Consider the following 20,661-nt stretch of genomic DNA (forward strand, 5'->3'; position numbering starts at 1 on the left):
AAATGTTTTTATCATAAAAAAAAATGATCTTTGTAATCCGACATCAACAGAAGAAAAACCTTCAGTAAACAAACGATTTTGTTCGTATTTTTTGTATCCTTAAGCGACAATGTTTACATTAAGATTAGTGCTTGTATTTAGTATTTTTTAATTCATTCATTGATTCACTTTATCTAGTACTTGTAGGCCACGAGACTTTTCGTACAAAGGAAATACAATTTAGTATTTAGTATATAACCTAATGCTTACGACCCGGGTCGTCTAACTGTCAGAGCTTCACTATGCCTGGGTATCTAACCATGCATGAGTGGTTTCTCCGCGGCTCAGTGTATTCACTGACACGTATAATCTGTTTGGGAGGGACTATCTATGGACATAGGGGTGTATGGGTTGGGACAGCTTAAAATAGTGCTACACTATAGAGGTTAACAACACTGTATTTATTAAAGTATTTAGGAATTGGGTTAGAGAAATTAAAGGGATTTTTTCAATTAAGAAATGTAAGTGAACTGAGCTAGTTTGACAATATGGACATTAATAGTAGATAAGAGAATCAAACACCTAGTGATGGGATAAGATTAAAAACAGTTTTTTTACAATTAACAACTGTAAGTGAATTAATTACCTAAATGCACGGAGAAGTATAGTTGGCGAACAGAGAAGCAAAGCTAAGATTCGGAGTGGAGTTTGGATAAACGCACTTGTTTTGAATATATGTGAAGTTTATATAATTCCTTAAACACCAATTTCAGTATAAAACCACGTCTCTACAGTCATCCAACGCTCGTTATGCAATAGTACAGTTATCTTCCTTTCCTAATCTTCATGGTGGTAGATGTGTGTATCATGCAGGCTACAAGTACTCTATGAACAGAGAGAAGAACGGCTGTGTGTACTGGAGGTGTGTATCATGCAGGTTACAAGTACTCTATGAACAGAGAGAAGAACGGCTGTGTGTGCTGGAGGTGTGTATCATGCAGGCTACAAGTACTCTATGAACAGAGAGAAGAACGGCTGTGTGTGCTGGAGGTGTGTATCATGCAGGCTACAAGTACTCTATGAACAGAGAGAAGAACGGCTGTGTGTGCTGGAGGTGTGTATCATGCAGGCTACAAGTACTCTATGAACAGAGAGAAGAACGGCTGTGTGTGCTGGAGGTGTGTATCATGCAGGCTACAAGTACTCTATGAACAGAGAGAAGAACGGCTGTGTGTGCTGGAGGTGTGTATCATGCAGGCTACAAGTACTCTATGAACAGAGAGAAGAACGGCTGTGTGTGCTGGAGGTGTGTATCATGCAGGCTACAAGTACTCTATGAACAGAGAGAAGAACGGCTGTGTGTACTGGAGGTGTGTATCATGCAGGCTACAAGTACTCTATGGACAGAGAGAAGAACGGCTGTGTGTACTGGAGGTGTGTATCATGCAGGCTATAAGTAGTCTGTGAACACAGAGAAGAACGGCTGTGTGTACTGGAGGTGTGTAACATGCAGGCTACATGTACTCTATGGACAGAGAGAAGAACGGCTGTGTGTGCTGGAGGTGTGTATCATGCAGGCTACAAGTACTCTATGGACAGAGAGAAGAACGGCTGTGTGTACTGGAGGTGCACAGATGGAACAAGCAAACGGATACTATACAGACTATGAATGATTTGCTTGTAAAACTTGGTCCAACTCCACGACAAAGGGAATGACAAGCGGATCCTCATTTTCGTCACTCATCCCTGACTATACCTGGGTTGTCTAATAGCTACTGTTTTCCCGTTTTCAAAAATTAGACGAAACGAGTTGATATCAACCTTCTAAACACTCAGTTAACGCTTAACAAGGATTAATCTCTGCATGAATCAATTAACTTTTCATACTTGGTGCAACACGTGGGTTAATCCTTAATTGTTCCTTAATTGATAGGCTGGATTACAGCCTGAGTGAGTGAGTGAGTGAATCACCGAGGTGCATTCAGTCATGTCATTAATCCCACATACACGAACATTTACAGAAAATACATCAACACAATCATGCATCTTTTGGAACATACGTGATATATTGCAGTTTTGTTAACTTCGGCAAGATTGTTACGTCATTGCTATTCATTATTTAGTTCAGTTGTCACTAATCCCACATACACGAACATTTACAGAAAATACATCCACACATTCATGCATGTTTTGGAAGATACGTGATATATTGCAGTTTTGTCAACTTCCGCAAGATTGTTACGTCATTTCTATTCATTATTTAGTTCAGTTTTTACATAACTGTTTTCAGAGTTTTGCAATTAAGTGGGGGTAAACGCTCACAGTCACATTTAAAGATCATGAGCCACTGGAATGCGTTACGAGATCAAGTTAATAAAATACCTATTATCTACACTGATGAAATGAAGCAGTAGTAAACATAAAATAATTAATATTTAGAGTTTTCATGATAAATTCCATATAAATCTTACTGTTTAATAACATCAGCAAGAACATTTTTTCAGCTAAAACATTCACATAGGCAGTAAAGCTACTTCAATAATCAAGGTGACATTGCAGGTACCTACATGTATACGGCGATATATGAACTATTAGTATTTCACTGGACTCGTGAAGAGCCGGGGTAGAATAGGTCTTCAGCAACCCATGCTTGCCGTAAAAGGCGACTATGATTGTGGTAAGAGGCGACTAACAGGATTGGGTGGTCAGGCTCGCTGGCTTGGTTGATGCATGTCATCGATCCCAACTGCATGGATCGATGCTCATGATGTCAATCAATCACTGGATTGTCTGGTTCATACTCGATTATTTACAGACCGCAGTCATACAGCTTGAATAGTGTTGAGTGCGGCGTTAAACAACAACAACAACAATAACAACAACAATAACAACAACAACAGAACTCATTGTATATTGATCCTGCTGATATCGATAACCATGCATGCCATGATCTGCTTCATCGGACATTTTCAATGTATTTGTTCAAATAATGGAAATTATAACAGAGCTCCAGATAAGCTGCGTATTTGCGTAAAATACGCATAAAAAATGCAGAAATACGCAGTTAAATAAAATCCAAACGTATCAAATACGCAACGAACATTACAGATTCGCTACAAAAATAAAACTTGTGCGTATCATCAAAATATTGTGAAGTAACCCTGCGTATTCGATAAGCAAATCAGCGTCTTATTTTGAAATTACAAACGGACATTCCGTCAACCTTACCAAACTCCATGATGACAGTAACATCATGATCATTTGCCATCACACTTTCTTGTGGAAGTATCGTAGTAATTTTGAGTCCTATAAAGATCTCGAACCCACACGACACCAGTTAGCAGGGACTAGATGAATAGTTTTTTTTAATATTTAACTTAAATACCCACATGTGTAAAAACTAGTGGGTAACAGAAATTTGAATACCCAGATAGAATTACTGATACCCAAAGATTTTAAAATGCATGGGTAAAATACCCACAGCACCAAAAGCTTATCTGAGCTCTGAAATACGTATAGTTATGTGCATTTTTGCTATAATACATTTAGGAGATAAATATTTCGTTTTGTAAGATTTGCGTGATGTTATGCTGAATGGATGTACGGAAATTTCATTTGAACACGACGCCGTAAGGCGGAGTGTTCAAATGAAAAATTTCCGTACATCCATTCAGCATAACATCACGCAAATCTTACAAAACGAAATATTTATCTCCTAATTGTAACATGAACGTTAATTAAATCGATATTTAGGAGGAACTAATTTACTGAGCGCATGACACAACAAAACTGTCGTTAGTAATACGTCTCCTCGTGCTCACCTTCGAAAAGATGCATGATATGGGGTGCCGCGAAACCGATCAATGGTTTCGAGGTACTCCAATAATGAGGGTCCATTTTACGAAAGGGGTGGTCACATGTTCAAGCTCATTTCTCAGGAAATAAACAAACAACAGGAAATATCACAAATTCAATTCTTTATCACAGTTCCTCATCTTACTTGTAATTTGTAGTTATGCGTAACTATGAAATACAAATAATCAAAATTAGAAAAGACGTACATACTGTTTGGCCCCTGTACAAGATAGTGTCAACTCGTCTGAAACTGAGGTGGTGACAAGAGACGTCAAACGTGCGAAATTTCAGACATGCAGCTTAGCTGGGATTGAAAAAGTTGTTTACTGTTACAGTGGAATAACATATGTGAGAGGCCGTGGAAATTAGCAGAAGAATTAACCTGGAAATTACTCACGGGAGCAGTGGACAGTGGCAGGATATTTGTATCTATGACAGGTACCAAATTACGTTCGTTAGCGAGCTGCTCCTGTCTCTGAAAAATGTTCGAATAATGTCGTTTTTGAGACGAGCACGAGTCAATGGAATACGACTTCAACGATTCATCGGATTTGTGGCCGGTAATTCTGCAAATCTCGCGATTCAATACCTGCGTTTGAGAGTAAAGTGACGGCAGTTTGCAGTGTGAAATTCCCGGTCTTGGATAATGTTTATGCTGCGCTCAAATGGCGGCCCCCTGATGTGCCTGTGTATGGCAGCACGCAACCCAACAAAACTCGATTTTGAGTAAAGTTCTCCCTCAGCATTTCTGACTTCGGCATAAAAGAACCTCAGTCTCTCATTCAGTTGAAAAGCAGGAAGCTCTTCGAACGTGGGTTCAAAACCTCGGAAACCAAGCCATTCTGGAAGTGAAAAGATTGCCGTGTTCAGGGTACAAATGTGACGGTAAGTGGGAGTATTTCGTTATTATTACGGTGTCGTGTTTAAATGAAATTTCCGTATATCCATTTAGTATAACATATCTCAAATCTTACAAAACGAAATATTTAATTTATTTTAAGATTTTGGTCAATCTCGTTATATTATTGCCAATTTTTGCGATGACACATTGGTCACGCTTTACATTGCTATTATGGCAATGGTGTAAGGGAGGTAACTCTCGTAGGAATTTTTTTTTATTTGTTTATGTATTCTTTTATGTTTCAATGGCTTACGTCGAAATATTTTAACTCCCAGTAGATTTGGAGAGGTTCCTATCCACGATGTCCTGTACTGCTTTTGTATCAAGGGACGCGAAGCGGTGACTGGACGCTTGAACTTTGGGCTCTACGGAAACGCTGGCTGTATTTCCTAGTTCGGGGGCCATCTCAGAACGGTTTTCAGCTTCAACAGCTTTTTGTGGGTTATAATAAGAACAAAATTAGGTGGATGTATGAAAGTCATTATTGAGTTGCAATAAATGTTTTTTACTCTGTTAAAAATTGATTTTGTTTTGTTTTTTCCTTTGGCCAAGCCCAAGAAAATTACATTATTTATGATTATGATTTTGTAATTAATGGAAAAAGGTAAATTTCATTTACCTTCAAATTCTTGTATTATCTCAGAAAATGTCTCGTCGCCCCATTCACTCAATATTTCATCGAAATCTCCGATGTGGAAGTCAGGGTAAATTTCCATCTGTTCCTCCATGTTGATGATTTCAAAAATAGTTCCATTAATTAATGTATACATACACGGTGATGAGACCCCAAAAATTCAGCGATGTTATGCTCATTCGACAACACTTTTTAACCAATCAGATCAGGGAACATACCTACATTTATGTTACAATTATTAATATACAGTTTCATTACTGACAATGCAACTTATATCATTAAATAATGAAACATTCATTTCTTTTCTAGTAAAAAAATAAAATAATATATAAATAAATATTTCCCTGTTGTGAAATTTTTAAGTAATAGTCTAATATATATTTCCCTAAATACTCCCCATGCAGGAATACATCACAGTAAACAACAAACCACAACCTTCGAAACAATACTACAAATGATTAAATTAAAGAGAACAACACTACAGATAGCCATGATTTATTAAGTACAAACCACTTGTAAAGAAATATTTCAATATCCGGCAGGAGCTGCGTTATCGCCGAGCGTGCACCGCCTCCCCCCGCTCACCCCCCGAATACCACACGTCACATCTGTCGCCAAGACTTCGATATTCAGATTCGATTTATCACCGGCTACAACTCTTTGTCAAAAGTCGGCGGCACTGTTACGTTGATCAACTACGTGGCGCTGTGGCCAACTTCCTGCGAGCACATCTACACTTTACCACACGTTGTTGACGTATTAGGAGAGGAATTGGGGAACATTTCTCACCTCGGATAATTACAGGTAGTCACAACGCTGCTCAAACAATGAGGTACGTATTTCTTGAATGTTTTTTGATGATATTCTGCGAAGTTTTATTGATACTGGATTAACCAAATAGAATATACGCACTAGAAATATGATAAATTATTTGAAGTCTGAATATATGGCATAATTACAGAAACTTTCCTATCTCAGATCTGTTTTCCTTATCTTGTTATTTATTCAAACACATTATCATTCATTAAGGTATGATTATCTTTTCTGCAAATGATTAAAGCTAGAAATTGTGCTTGTTTGTCATATATTTGTTGGATCATTTTGAGAAACATATTTGAGTAACAAATTCGCCACAACATCATCGTTGTGTGATAACAACATTACCGTTATACGGCTTCTTTATATTGAATACCCAGTATTTCATCAGCGTCCCATCTTATGTATATGTAGTTGGGTAGTCACCCCACACCCTAGGGGAAGGACAAGGCACAAGACTATAACAGCAGTGTGAACCACAACGGTGCTTTCTTATTCCTTAATACGCCCCCCCCCCCTTCCTCTTCGACTATCATATATATCACATGAATTATATTACTATCGAAATTGGAGTATATTATACGAGGTTGTTGTTGCTTGATATAATGTTTTTGGTTTTAACCTGAACGTCTTATTTGCTTTGCTGACATGTATTTCGTGTTAGACATAGTCTGTATTCTCAATTTGACTTTCATAAAATTGTACTCAGGAATATCGATTTGCAGCGTTACATTATATTCTGCCCGTAGTATTTTACCATGGAGGTCCACATCATCACCTTCGTGTAACTGATAAGATAATGTACGTGAAAAGAGGTTACGGAGAACAGTTTTTGAATAAACTGATAACATTCTCTATAAAATATACAAATAACAGCGAGGTAAATGGACATCAATTACTCCTCAGTAAATGGTTAAATTTCGACAACGTCAAAAATAGTTTAGGAACACAATTGACACCGTTTGCATCTTGACGCAAAGAGTTACGTCCCTTTGACATCTTTTACGACACTTCGACTCACAGGGACTTATTGACATGACATGTAGGCATTCTTTCGTCAGTCAGTCCCCGTGATCGGAGTTCTAACCTCAAATTACATGCATTAAAAAATGAACCAAAAATCCTCGCTTAAAATATACCGGTTGTTTGAAAATAATGTCAGCGTTAATTAGGCTGCAAGAGATTTGACCTTGGCGAGACCATATGGGCGAGATTGTGCCCCTGTGACGTTACCCTTTAACTCACTCGCCTAACCGTGGAGGACAAAATATCCAATGACATGTACATATATTAAAAACGTGCCCAACACAACATAATATGGCGTATGATTTTACATGTACTCACAATCGGATTGAAATCAATGCAAACCGCCATTCCATATTGACCTTTAAGTTATTCTCTAGACATTTTGCGCGCAACCATCTTAAATGGCTTATTAACTTGCTAGCTAATCAGTCAATTAGGTTGGAAACAGTAAGATGAAGGTCAGAAATGTCTGTTGCAGCTGTACTTTTGACGTGAGTACAACATACCCTATATTATTGGCATTTGATATGTTCTGGCACTTTCGTCAGCAAGAGCACGGAGCTCATAGAAACACGGGCAATGTTATGTTTGTGAATTACGCATGGTAATACTTGTAGAAATCATGAGGCTTGCAAACGAACTTATATACTTGTGAGTGACGGGGTCATCCACTCCTAGGATGCCGGAATGCGCTGTGTAGAGATGAGGCCCAGAGGAAAGCCATAAACTTATGATCGTGGGTTCGAATCTAAGATTCGCCCTGATTATGTTTCTAGGTTTGTCAGCACCATACCTGTGTGCCTTAACAAAGTCGTGAACGTCATAGACCTGTATCACTTGTGGCTTTCCTCCCTCGTCAAGCCGACATTCCGTTGCATGATATAATTGAAATATTCTTCAAATGGACGTTAAACAAAACTCACGCACTCACTGGTGGCTATATGTTAGTCTGTCACACAGACCGTCAAACAAATATACCCAATACAGCCCATGCAAGTCCATAATATTTGGCAAGTCTTGTTTACTGTAGTATCATGTGTCTGAAAATGAAAGATAGTCTCTGGGCTCCTTTTTATTATATTTTTATAACTATAACAATTGTTTTTATATTCGAATATGTTCAATGCAGAAACTAGGTGTTAGTCTAGCTATACCTGTGAATGACGAGTAACGGTGTCCCTGCACGGACTACAGTACATTAACCTCGACTCAAGTCTGTCTATGGAAGCTAGATCTCTATCTTAGTGTTCTAGTACAGGTGGTAATAATACATGTTCCAGCAATATTGTGTGGTGCAATCAATATGTGCTGCCAGTGTCATCACCATTAGTATTCTGTTTAAATAGCAGGACGCACGGTTTAAAGGACGAGGTATTATAATGGCTTTTTGGTCCACTGACATTAACAAATTACATGTACTAATGTTGGTAAACCCTTAAAAACAATATTTAATGTTTTACAGTTTAATGACATCAAGTTGAATGGCTAAAATCCATTGAAAAAATTCCTGGAGAAAACCTACTGAGAGAATGTCCCCTGCCCAATACAAATAATCTTAACACAAACGACCGAATTGGAATGTTTTTCAATCATTCTAGTTACACACCGCTGAATTTGACATTAAACATTTGTAAGTGTTCACAAGACAATAGCTATAGGTTTTATGAACGCTTCAGTTATTTTCAGAACACATTGTCTTCATCTGGCAGAAGGGCAACATCTCGTCCAGTCATCTCCATAAGTTTAAACAAGAATAATATTCATGTATGAACTTAATGTACAAACATACATGTAATATCATGCGCCAGCTGTTCAGTGATCCGATCTTTTACACTGGCGATGTGATGTTCACCATGCGTATGAATAACAGAAACAATGGCGTTCCTGCAAACAAGCCTTCTTCAAATGTCATGTTCATATTGTCCTCTATCCTGTGTGATACGAACGACTGGTATGTTAATAGGTGCGTTGCATTAGATATACCGGTTGAAAATGTGCCTTTGCTTAGGTTTCATTGATTATTCGATTTGAAGCGGAACACATGTGCAACCGTATCTCAATAATGCTCAGACAACAGGAAGGAACATTCGATTGAGTGCGCGTACATTGTAATTCATACGGCTACAATACATCGACCCGTGGCTGCTGTTTCCATTCTTTAAAACAAATATCGTTTTCATACTTTATACATGTTGAAACTATGTATGACTTTTAACAATAACTGAACTTTAAAAGGGTTACCATAGGTAAGTAATATAAGATATATGCATTGTCAGTAAACTTTCAGATAAAGTGTGAAATAGTCGTTCAGGGTTTGATATGAAAGGACATATTGACACATCAATACAACGCCGAGGGCCTGCGTGATTTGCTTGCTTGTTTGTTTGTTGTTTAACGCCGCACTCCAAGAAGAGTGAGTGAGTGAGTGAGTTTGGTTTTACGCCGCTTTTAGCAATATTCCAGCAATATCATGTCGGGGGACACCAGAAATGGGCTTCACACATTGTACCCATGTCGGGATTCGAACCCGGGTCTTCGGCGTGACGAGCCAACGCTTTAACCACTAGGCTACCCGACCGCCCACTCCAAGAAGAGTGAAGCTCCGTTAAAGGTGAACAATGCTTGAGACAAATGGCAGTCCCATCAGTTTTGAATCAAGTAGAGTTCTCAACAAAAAAACTCAAAACCTGCTCTGTTTCTCTGTTAACTCAAATTTAACGATACCAACCAGCCGTTTAGAACATCGCAGTTGCATTGGAGCAATGTCAGAGTGTAACTAACTTCTAAACCTGGATTGGAATTGTGAGCTATATTACAACTTTATGACGACGGTTTGTAGATAATAGAGTCTGGACCAGATAATCCAGTGATTAGCATCGTCATCAATGATCTACCCAGTTGGGATACGATGACATGCATCAACCAAGTCAGCGAGCATGACCACCCGATCGCGTTAGTTGCCTCTTACAAGCATGGGTCGCTGAAGACCAAAGGGCCAGTAAGACACCCAATAGTTGACGTGTCGTGAGAAGGACGATCCGGTGGAAACTATGTAGTAACGTGTCGACGTGGTGAAGCTGTTCTATTGCTTATTGTCACATTAAACATTTCACGCACTCATTTACTTCCAACACAACCTTAAAACTGACTCATTCATTTATTTCAGCCCCTTATCAATCAAAATGTCGTTGTTGTTGCTGCTGATGACGGTGACATGGACGGCGGACGCTAGGATTGGATTTAAGAAGGACTTGTCAATGGAAGCTGTTTTTCCTGTCCCCATCAGGAGAGACGCGGGCCTTCCGGAGGGGCATCTCCGACCCCTGGGTAATTGTCTCCAGTCATATGTTCCAAATAAGGCACTACAAAGTGATTACTCATTCGCCGGAAACAGCGCTCTTTTTTTAAAGCAAAATGATAAAAGAAAACAACTGCATCTTCCTTAAAGTTATACCTCCCTAAGAAAAGACATCTTTGTAAAGGGCAGCTGGATGCCTACGATCCGTGGATAAAACCATGGGGTATAAATAAAGTCTACATAAATTAATAGCATTTTAGCAATATCTTGCCCACTCATAAGAACGCTTCTATGTCATATATTTGTATAACAAACTGTGATAAGTTGCAAAAGGTTACGATAAAAGTAAGTGAAATATCAAAATATTGAAAAACAGTCTCCATGTCCCTTATGGGCCACCGTAGTGTCCCGTTCCAAAAAGCGATGTTAGATGACCGTGACATCCATACTTTAACATAGGCTTACGATTGTCGTAGCATATATCGTAGCTGTGCATATAATTTGCTAACTGAGGCGTATTATAGCGGCAATATTGCTGTCTGTCACGTCATAGCGATGCAGGAATTGTGGCTGACTGCGGCGTACAACAACAGTCATGCCACCGCCGATAACTGACGTGTAATATCTTCTCCCTATTCAGGCTACCAGCGTCCGGCTGATTCCCCCGCCGACGAACTGGACGGCTTCCCCGACATCAGGGTGTTCTACCACGGCTACTCCAAACAGCGGACACCTGTGGTGTTCCGAAACGCTCTCAAGGACACAGAGGTGTTCAGGAACTGGGCGACCGACAAATACCTGAAGGACACGTAAGTAGTGTATGCCTCCGATACGATATGTCTCTGCGTCCATTGGCTGTTGCGTCAGGTCAACTCTCTAATCTACCAATCAGAGTGGAGGCCTTTAATTTCTGGGTACAAGTGACCCGAGCATTTAAACAAGCATATCTGACTTCCGTATTTAGCAAACGAACTTAAACGAGAAGTTCAGGAAGGAGAAATAAAAGGGTGAGATACACTGTGGTTGATATTGTATACAACAATCGTTTGTGGAACAGCGTCCAGGAACGTCATACATTTCACCTTTATGTATTTTTACAAAAAGTAAGAAATAATAATGTTTGGCTTAAGTTTAATGCCTATGCTCAGTCTGCAGTTGCCTCCTTGTTCACAGGTTTGGCAAAATGAACGTCACCGTTGTCACCCAGCGCCCCATCTTCCACAAGGACGAGATCAAGCGGACCACCCAGGTGATGAAGGTGAAGCGCTTCCTGTCCGAGTACGAGTACGAGGACTGGTACATCTCCTCCGTCATCCCACAGGAGATACAGCAGCAGCTCTCGGTCAGTCTAGAAACTCATTCAGGTCCAGTCGGCTTATTCCGTTACCCTCACAATAACGGTACCTCGGACAGTAGAGTAGTGATATGAAATGATTACACTTTAACCGCATTCCGACAGACCCCTCCGCAAATAGTTCCTATAACATGACAGCCTATTTTTGTAAACTTTGTTTGTCGTGGCTAAGTAGAATTATCGTTCACAATTCGATATCAAGTAACACTTATACGATGGCAACGACTTCCGCCAGATTGTGTTGGTGAAAGTCATGTGAACTAGTGAAACTAACTAATCGCGTTCCAATATGGACGACCCCGAATGCTATCAGTGATGGAAAACAAGTAGTTGCAGCAGCCAACTCATTGCTAATTTAGGAGATAAACCTACTGTGTTGTGAAATTTGATGAAGTTCCACTTTAGAGTAGATACCTCTTATCTTAATCTCTGTATTGAGGACGTTGCACATTACGAAGGTGCTATAACACTGTGTAATAGGTATATTGGTTGGTTCAGATACACCATAACGTAACGATGAATATGCACTTTCAAAACTTATCATCCAAAAACTGGCTATCAAAGGATATATCGCTTGGGTGAGGTCTACATTGTAGATATCGCTGCAATGAAATTGCATCACAATGCTTTGAAGACCATTACATGACGTCACAATCAAATGACATCAATAATGGCTCTGCTACTGAAGCTGTTAGCAGTACTTTTTTACACTTAGACACTGCTTATTACTGTCTACAAACTGAGAAAGTTGGAAGAATGATGTTGGATGATAAATAAAATCTTACCCGAGTATAAAATATATCAGCACTCGTTGATATAAGTGGAAAAAGTCCTCGGCAAGCGTCGGAGTGTTTCTACTTTTATCAACTCGTGTTGATATATTTGACATCAAAAGACACTCGGATGAGATTCTCTATATATCAACACTATGGTATATCAATCCTTCCGGTGCAGCTGCCGACCATCTTCAACTGCGGGGTGGTCAGCCGGTATCTGCAGCTGCCGGAACTATGGATGTCCAGTGGCAGCATCTCCTCCAAGCTCCACAGCCATCACGACCACAACCTCCACTGCGTACTCTTCGGCAGACGCGACTACGTCATCATCCAAAACAAGTACAGATACAACTTTGACTTCAAGGAAACAGTGAGTCATTATAACGCCATGATAGACGCCAAACATGTAGCCTCGTTAGACTTGTAGCCCTGTAATCGGATCACCAGTTTTGTAAATGTGTGGTCTTTTGAGAACATCTTGTGTTGACTTAGATCTGAGAAGCGTTCTTAAGTCTTTGCCGATCACAAGTATATTAGCATGGGTTCATAGAAACGCCAAGAACGTACGAATATCGGGAAACTTTGTGAAATAAACACATATACGTAGGAGGAGGTATTGAGAAGGTGTTTAAACTTTAAAGTAACGGTTTGCAAAGCCAAATTCACATTGAGACCGATCGCCACACAATTCCCGATTGTATTGACCTTTTGATTGAAATTTTAATTCCTGGTGTATGCATATGGAAAGAGGAGTGTTTGTTAAGATCGCCTACTTAAGAACTTGTAAAGTTACAATCGCCCTAAGATGGCTTTGTGGAACGGTTGTAAACTTTAGCTAAGACAATTTTAAAATCGACGTATGTCTCTAAGATTGATTGTAGTTACGATCGCTTTGTGGAACAGGGCCCAGAAGTTCTTGTGGTCTTTATTACACTTTGGTTGAGGACAATCATGCGTGGATGTAAGACTATGTCCTGGGAGGTGGATTAATTAAGTAAGGTTTATCAAGGTGCAAACCACATCGGCGAAAACAACAGTCACAAACTACCTCGAAATATAAAGCAACTTTGGCCACGCTGAGGTATTATTTTCTTGTTCACGGTATGAGGAACCTTCTTGCCTACGTATGTATGTACACAGAATACTCCAGTTTCTCATTTCACAAAGAAATCTTAGCGCCACGACTATCGAAAGCTAATGTTAAAGTATTCCAGTTACGATCACCTTAGCGCCAAGATCGCTTTGTGGAGTCCAAGCATAGTTTCATCGGAGACACATTGCATCATGTATAAACATATATTTGTCTTGCTGAATCCGCCAGATGGGTCTTTGATTTAGGCAGAATCTTTGCAAGTCAGAAAATGATGTTTTTCTTGACACATTTGACCCATCATTTATCAATTCCCATTTGTTGCATGATCCTGAAGGACATCAGCACCTATGGGAGGATAACGAGAAACCATCACTTAGAGTTTCTAGGGCTTCGGTCCTGCCCCACACTGAAGCACATGTAGCACACTTAGTGTCTGGCAAGTGCCTTTGTACAAATGTGCCGCTGTTCACTCAGCAGTGAATGGGTACCCGGTAGGATGAGATAGGGACAGTTAACCTTCTAGCGTCTCACCGCCAGCTTGGGCTGTATACTCCCCAGGGAGCTGAGAATGATAAACGCGTGTACGCTGATCCATTGAGTCCGGTAATAATGTTAGCACTTTGAACAAGCACCTTGTGTGTTGAGTCTAGTGCTATATAAGTATCACCTGATGGCTGACATTTTTGCAGTACATCAACTCCGGCGAGGGCTCCTCCCCCATCGACATGGAGAACATCAACGTCTACAAACACAAGAAGGTGAAGGAGACGCCATGGACATGGGCCACTGTCAAACAGGGGGACTGTATTCTCATACCATCAGGTAACGACCTATTGGTATTCGACATAACCAAGTGTGTTTACGTGCCTGTATCAGGCACAGATTGACCTTAACAACTAGTAACACTGAATCTGAAGTCTTCGGTTAGCATTTAGAACTTGGAAGAGCATGAATACATGATGCTTTCTTTTAGATCTTTCTTATTCTTTGAAACGACGTTTCAAGGTTGTGCCATATTTGACAATCGTCTCTGTGACTTTGCCATGCTAGAAAATATATCAACCACAGAATTGTAGGCTGCAACTTTGGATCTTGCAAGTTTTCACGTATTTCGATCTAATCTTGTAACAAGGACGTAATGAGAATTTGACAGTGACGTTCATAAATGTTGGAGTGAGTTAGTTTGTTTAAACTCTTGTAGCAAAACACGATGCAAGACAACCACAGCAGGAAACATCACAAATATGGTTCAAGCATTTCACTCATGTTGGGTATCGTATTTTCGGCATAATGCTCCCTGTGTCCGTATAACCATTGACGGTACGTTATGTAAACGTGTCACTTAAAAACCGAAACGAAACAGTCAACAGTGATAATGTTCAGTATGATTATACCTGAAAAGCCAGGTGTCAAAGAATCACCATGGGTTTTACATTTCTTCATGGACGCGCGTTCCTCTGTTCCAGGTTACCTCCATTACGTGCACGCCTACGGCCGCAGCATCTCCTACTCCATCCTCTTCTCCCCCACCTCCGACACCGACGAGGATGTGGACGAACCTCCGTGTAGGAAGGGCACCGCGAATACACTCAAACCAATGTCAGAAGCAACCTTCACATGGAGTTATGATGGCGGGAAGACGGTATGTATAGACTGGGCTTTCAAGACAAGACTAGAACTGGCAAACCATGGTCTGCAACCATGAATAACGACCAACGCCATCGTTTTTTATGACATGCTATCGGCCAAGTTTGGCCAACCACTCCCCATTTATTTGCTGGCCGGTCTCCAACCAGGATCGAGTGCCAGTAAATGTTATGCTGTGTCTATAAAAACTAACATAGCACTCTGAATACACTGGTATAACAAACATACGTGTTCACATTGCCAACATTATTGCAAATCCTGTTGTATGCATTTGAAAGAAGACGCAACATTGAAGGACGTTTGTAATTTGAAATTCAGTATATGTTACCATTACAATGAAGATTAGACAACTTGAAGAAACTTATGATTGAAAGTGACAGTCGGAATGAGATTTCTCATCATGCAACTTCGAAAACTTTAACACGGTGTATTCCGAACGATAGTTACGGGTTTAACGACTGAATCCATCCAATCTAGAATATCTATTAGCCATTCCACAGCGTTCTTTTGTTCAGGTTTCAAATTTTAAATCGAGAATTTGTCAAAATATGTTTCGAAGCGTAGTCGCCAATTTGAAATTAGTGTCGTAAAGCACGAGAAAGCTGCCTTCTGATTGGTCATTCCATTGGTCGGTCAAAGTTCGCTCAAGGTCGGTGTGACATCACCCGTATTGGGATGTCCTCAGATCTTTGTTTAGCGATAGCGTGAACTATGAGCTGGTTTTAATGAGATTGGGGTCTTCCATAACAGCTTCTATTCCTTGACAGCGTCTGGGTAACCGGCGTCTGGACGGAGTGAGCATGCGCCACCATCTCATGTCGCTCCTCAGAGACCAGGGACAGATCTACTTTGAGAGGTTTGAACATTTCTACAGCGAAGCCACATCTTGGGTATGTACATTCAAGTCTTCACTCGCTTGTGTAAAGTCTTGATAGGCATATAGAGGTTTAAGACTGAAAACACTTTACAATTGAATACATGACACTTTTGTATGGATGGAACTTCTTATATTCTTTGTACGAAGTATCTATCCATAAAAAAGTGCCTCGTATTCATGTTGTCCCAACTTCTAAATGCCTATCACAAACTTTAAAATTGGATTTGACCAAACAATTACAAACGTTATCCAAAGGTTGAAAACAGTCCCCGAAACACCGAAGATCCAAAACACAGCTCTGATACCTGTGACTTGTACAACACCATTCCATAACCATTTCTTTGTTTGTCTCATTTTTACCCATCATCAAACATGAGTGTATACATTCCTTTACCAAGCAGTTTATACATGTGTCACTTACGGCCTGTAAATAATTCTGGGTCAGGAAAAACAAGTGATTGATAGCGTGAGCAATGATCCACATTGTCGGTGTACGATGACACACATTAAGGCACCAAGATGTCACCAGACTCTTACTACCAAAACAAATTGAATGTTTAAGTATTCGGGTACTGGTGGCCCATTCTACCTATGAACCCCAACGAGGGTTTCATTTCTATGAATAAAACACAAATCGTTGCCTAATAATTTAACGTATAACTATCGGTATCTAATTTGTCGAATGGTTGATCATTACGTGTTTGTGTCCTTCCTGTACTGTGGCGTGGGGTAGCCTAGTGGTTAAAGTGTTCGCCCGTCACACCGAAGTCCCTTGTTCGATTCCCAAGATGGGTACAATGGGAGAAGCTCATTTCTCGTGTCCCCTGACGTGATGTTGCGGGAATTTAAGGGGCGCAAAGTCTTCACATTCACTCCTCACTGTCCCAGTCATCTGTTTATATATTCATCCCTTTCCAGGCAAGAGACGCACCCCCCGCCCAGGAGGTGTTTAATATCTTGAAGGAGAAAATCGTCAACATAAAGAATCGAGACAAGAAACGCGGTCTTAACTATATCACCCGGGTCGACATACACCAGCTGAACGACGACCAACTACAGAGGGTCGCTACTATCCTTAATAAACCCAACGAGGGAAAAACTCAGAAGGATCGATCCAAATCGAAACACGAAGAGTTGTAGTTATGAAAGTTTAACTGTCTCGTAAAGTTTTATGTCTTGATGGCTTTATTTATAACGTTTTAAAATACATTCTCGCAGTAAATGTGTTTCAAAAGAAAATGTTATACAAATCAGGATTAAAATCTTTAGAGACAGTTAAATTTGAATGTATGAGTTTTTTGGAATGTGTCATATCTTAGGAATTTCAAATTAATCTAGTTCAGTCTTTTAATTCTTCACCATTGACATGTTGCGCCTTGTGTAAGATCACACAGAAACAAATATTGTTTTAATTTCCTCACGGAATTTAGAATCCTTGCAGATCTATACTTCCAGCCAAGTCCGTCTGTACGGATCACACAACGAATAACCAGTCTATTTCGTTCATGAATTAGCCAGAAACTGACGATAGCGCCCGACCCATTTAAAAAAAAATGAGAAATATGATTATTAGGTGGTCCTAGCAAAAGTCTTTTGGTAGAATCAGTTCATTTGTATTGAGAACTGCAATATTTCCTTGCCACATTTCACGTTGCAATATAATTATCATTCATTCCACTTCACATGTTCAACGCGGCAATTGATGTACTTACTGTTTACAATAAATATGTTTCATAAAAATGTATTAACATCTGTTTTTTGTGTGTAGCAGCGACCTTATTAATTACGGAGTATTACACAGGACCCAAAACCGCACTGTACACGTTTCTAACGAAGCTAAAGGTCTAAAAGTACATGTATATTCAATAATCTATTTGCGTTTGAAAAGTACATGTTTATATGCATAATTTTCGACGCTTATCTCATTTCAGCGGCATCTTTGAAGCCCGAGATCATTGTTTATACAGTGTGCTCATTTTCAAGAATCCAAAGATTCAATTCCCAGAAGGAATTCTGAAGTAAATATCTCAGTGATTCCTCGAATTTCCTGTAAATATTTCCTTTGAATGGAGAGAGGATGAAATTTCTGGCTTCTTTCTGAGGGTTTGAAATATCGTTCCCCTGTAACCTGCACTGGAGCAAGGGGATCCTACATGGACCCGTGAACATCCGGGCTAGAATAGGTCCTCAGCAACCCATGCTTGCCGCAAAAGGCGATTATGCTTGTCGTTAGAGACGACTAACGGGATCGGGTGGTCAGGCTCGGGTGTCATCGTATCCTAGTGGTTAAAGCGTTCGCTCGTCACGCCCAAGGCCGGGGTTCAATTCCCGACATGGGTACAATGTGTGAAGCCCATTTCTGGTGTCCTCCGCCGTGATATTGCTGGAATATTGCCAATTGCGTGGATCGAGACATGTTTTGTTTGTTTGGTTGTTGTTTAACGCCGCAATATTCCAGCTATATGACGGCAGTCAGTAAACAATCGAGTCTGACCAGACAATCCAGTGATTGATATAATTAATGTAATGCTTTTTTCTAGCTGTTGTGTGGCTGGCATAATGCCTATGTGACTATAAATGTAGACTCACTCTTTCACTCTGACTCTTCCACATATCGGTGTGACGTCAGTAACTGTAACTGACAGCTGAGGCGTATTCGAAGACCCGGGTTCGAATCCCGACATGGGTACGATGTGTAAAGCCCATTTCTGGTGTCCACCGTCGTGATATTGCTGGAATATTGCCAAAAGCGGCGTGAAACTATACTCACTCACATTCTTCTACGTCTTATATGGTTCAAGATGTTCTCAAATTAACCTATATCTTTCGCACAATGACAAAGATATTATAATATCAGCTGGTTGCCGTAAATATAACATAAATGCATATTTATATCCCACGTTGGACAAAGATGGCCTTTGTTGTAGACATCTTGTTTGTGGAAAGGTTTCACGCAATACTCGTGTTAGGAAGCAGATGTGATGGAAGTTTTGAAGCATTTAACTAACTGCGTATGTAGACTTTTACTATACTGATTCATTTCTGCATAATAATAATTTCTTCCCACGGTACCTACGAAGATCATTAAACTCACACGCTTGTTTGAAACAAATGCAGGCAGCCTGGGGGTATTTGGTCTAACAAATGTTTGTTTGTTTGTTGTTTAATGCCGCAGTCAACAATATTTCAGCTGTATGATGGCGGACTGTAAATATCGAGTCCGGACCAGACAATCCAGTGGTGGTGTTACATGGCAGTGTAATTTATTAATTAACAGTGATTGTAGTTTTATTGCACTGTTTCTCATTGCGTTATGTTGCGTTGTGTTTAGACAGTAATGAGTCGTCAGGAAGTTACTATTTTTAGATGATTGCGTCGTGTATAAACTTCTGATGCCGATTAACTGGTTATGGCACTGTGTGGAACTTTCCAGTGGCTGGGTAGGTTGTAAATAAGGGGACAATAGCATGTTTAGGGATCTCTCACGCATATCATCGCTTCAGAACCAGCTTTCATATGAGGATCGATCATCATCCCTGATCCCCTGCCTAGTATCGTAGGCAGTTTGGCAGAGTTTAGGTTTTATCAGGGAATATACATATGTCTTATATATTCCCTGAGTTAAATAAGTTAAATATATATATAGATAAATATTCACATCGTTGCCCAAATCAAATTATAACACCAGCTGGGCTATTATTACTATGGCCAACAGCACGGAGTCATGTGCAGGTCAGTGGCTCCTAATTAGTGCCAGAGAATGGCCGGTTGACCACTGAAGCTTAACTTTGTGGATGAGGTGCGGGATACTGCAGGCTGACCATGTATGTAACGTAACACGATACATTGCAGTCTGACAGTGAGGGTTAAAGATAGTACGCTTTCTGTGAGTGGGACTTGACCCTCGGACAGCGGCTAGACAGGTTGGCCCTCTGACGCCTCTGATATGCTGCCTGGCCATGTCTGTCCCATCACCACAATTGTGATTATGCACATGCAGTAACTGTAATATCACAAATAAAGTGTTGTGGACCCACTGATGGACTCCTGTAATTGAAGGACAGATATCCCAAACCTAACAGCCCGGGATACATGGTGGAATCCAAGATCTCGGAACCTCTCTGCAACAACGTTCGTGAGCGAAATCTCCCCACAAGTCAGGCGATATCCATCCATCCTGGGTCCACATCACAACTCACGTCAAAACAGCCACTAACATCGTGAATTCGGAGAACAGTTGACCACACTGCCTTTCAACTGTGCCAAGGAATCCACAATTGGGACGCTCTGCAGCTTTGTGAAAAGGTTTCCGTCACATCTTACAACAGTGACGTGTTTTTTCGGCAAGTGGGAACAACAGCAAGAATTCCGTGAGTTCCTCACCATCCACGACTGCAAGCAACGA

At 40.3% G+C, this 20,661-nt stretch overlaps 1 protein-coding gene across 1 annotated transcript; it reads left to right on the forward strand.

Annotated features, from left to right (window-relative positions):
* The first annotated feature begins 6,028 nt into the window (after window positions 1-6,028).
* On the forward strand, window positions 6,029-17,962 carry LOC139459678 (uncharacterized). The gene is made up of 9 exons (XM_071241300.1): window positions 6,029-6,201; window positions 10,378-10,538; window positions 11,150-11,318; window positions 11,683-11,851; window positions 12,818-13,009; window positions 14,422-14,554; window positions 15,199-15,374; window positions 16,147-16,269; window positions 17,175-17,962. The coding sequence occupies exons 1-9, from the start codon at window positions 6,197-6,199 to the stop codon at window positions 17,394-17,396; spliced, it is 1,350 nt and encodes a 449-aa protein (XP_071097401.1). The 5' UTR covers window positions 6,029-6,196; the 3' UTR covers window positions 17,397-17,962.
* Window positions 17,963-20,661: the final 2,699 nt, after the last annotated feature.

This window comes from Haliotis cracherodii, unplaced genomic scaffold, assembly GCF_022045235.1.
Source record: "Haliotis cracherodii isolate W230 unplaced genomic scaffold, xgHalCrac1.p SCAF_1, whole genome shotgun sequence".
NCBI classification, from domain to species: Eukaryota; Metazoa; Mollusca; class Gastropoda; order Lepetellida; family Haliotidae; genus Haliotis; species Haliotis cracherodii.

Coding starts and splice junctions, on each gene's coding strand:
- LOC139459678 (XM_071241300.1), top strand. Junction 10,539..11,149: donor GGGGCATCTCCGACCCCTGG/GTAATTGTCTCC, acceptor CTCCCTATTCAG/GCTACCAGCGTCCGGCTGAT. Junction 14,555..15,198: donor CTGTATTCTCATACCATCAG/GTAACGACCTAT, acceptor CCTCTGTTCCAG/GTTACCTCCATTACGTGCAC.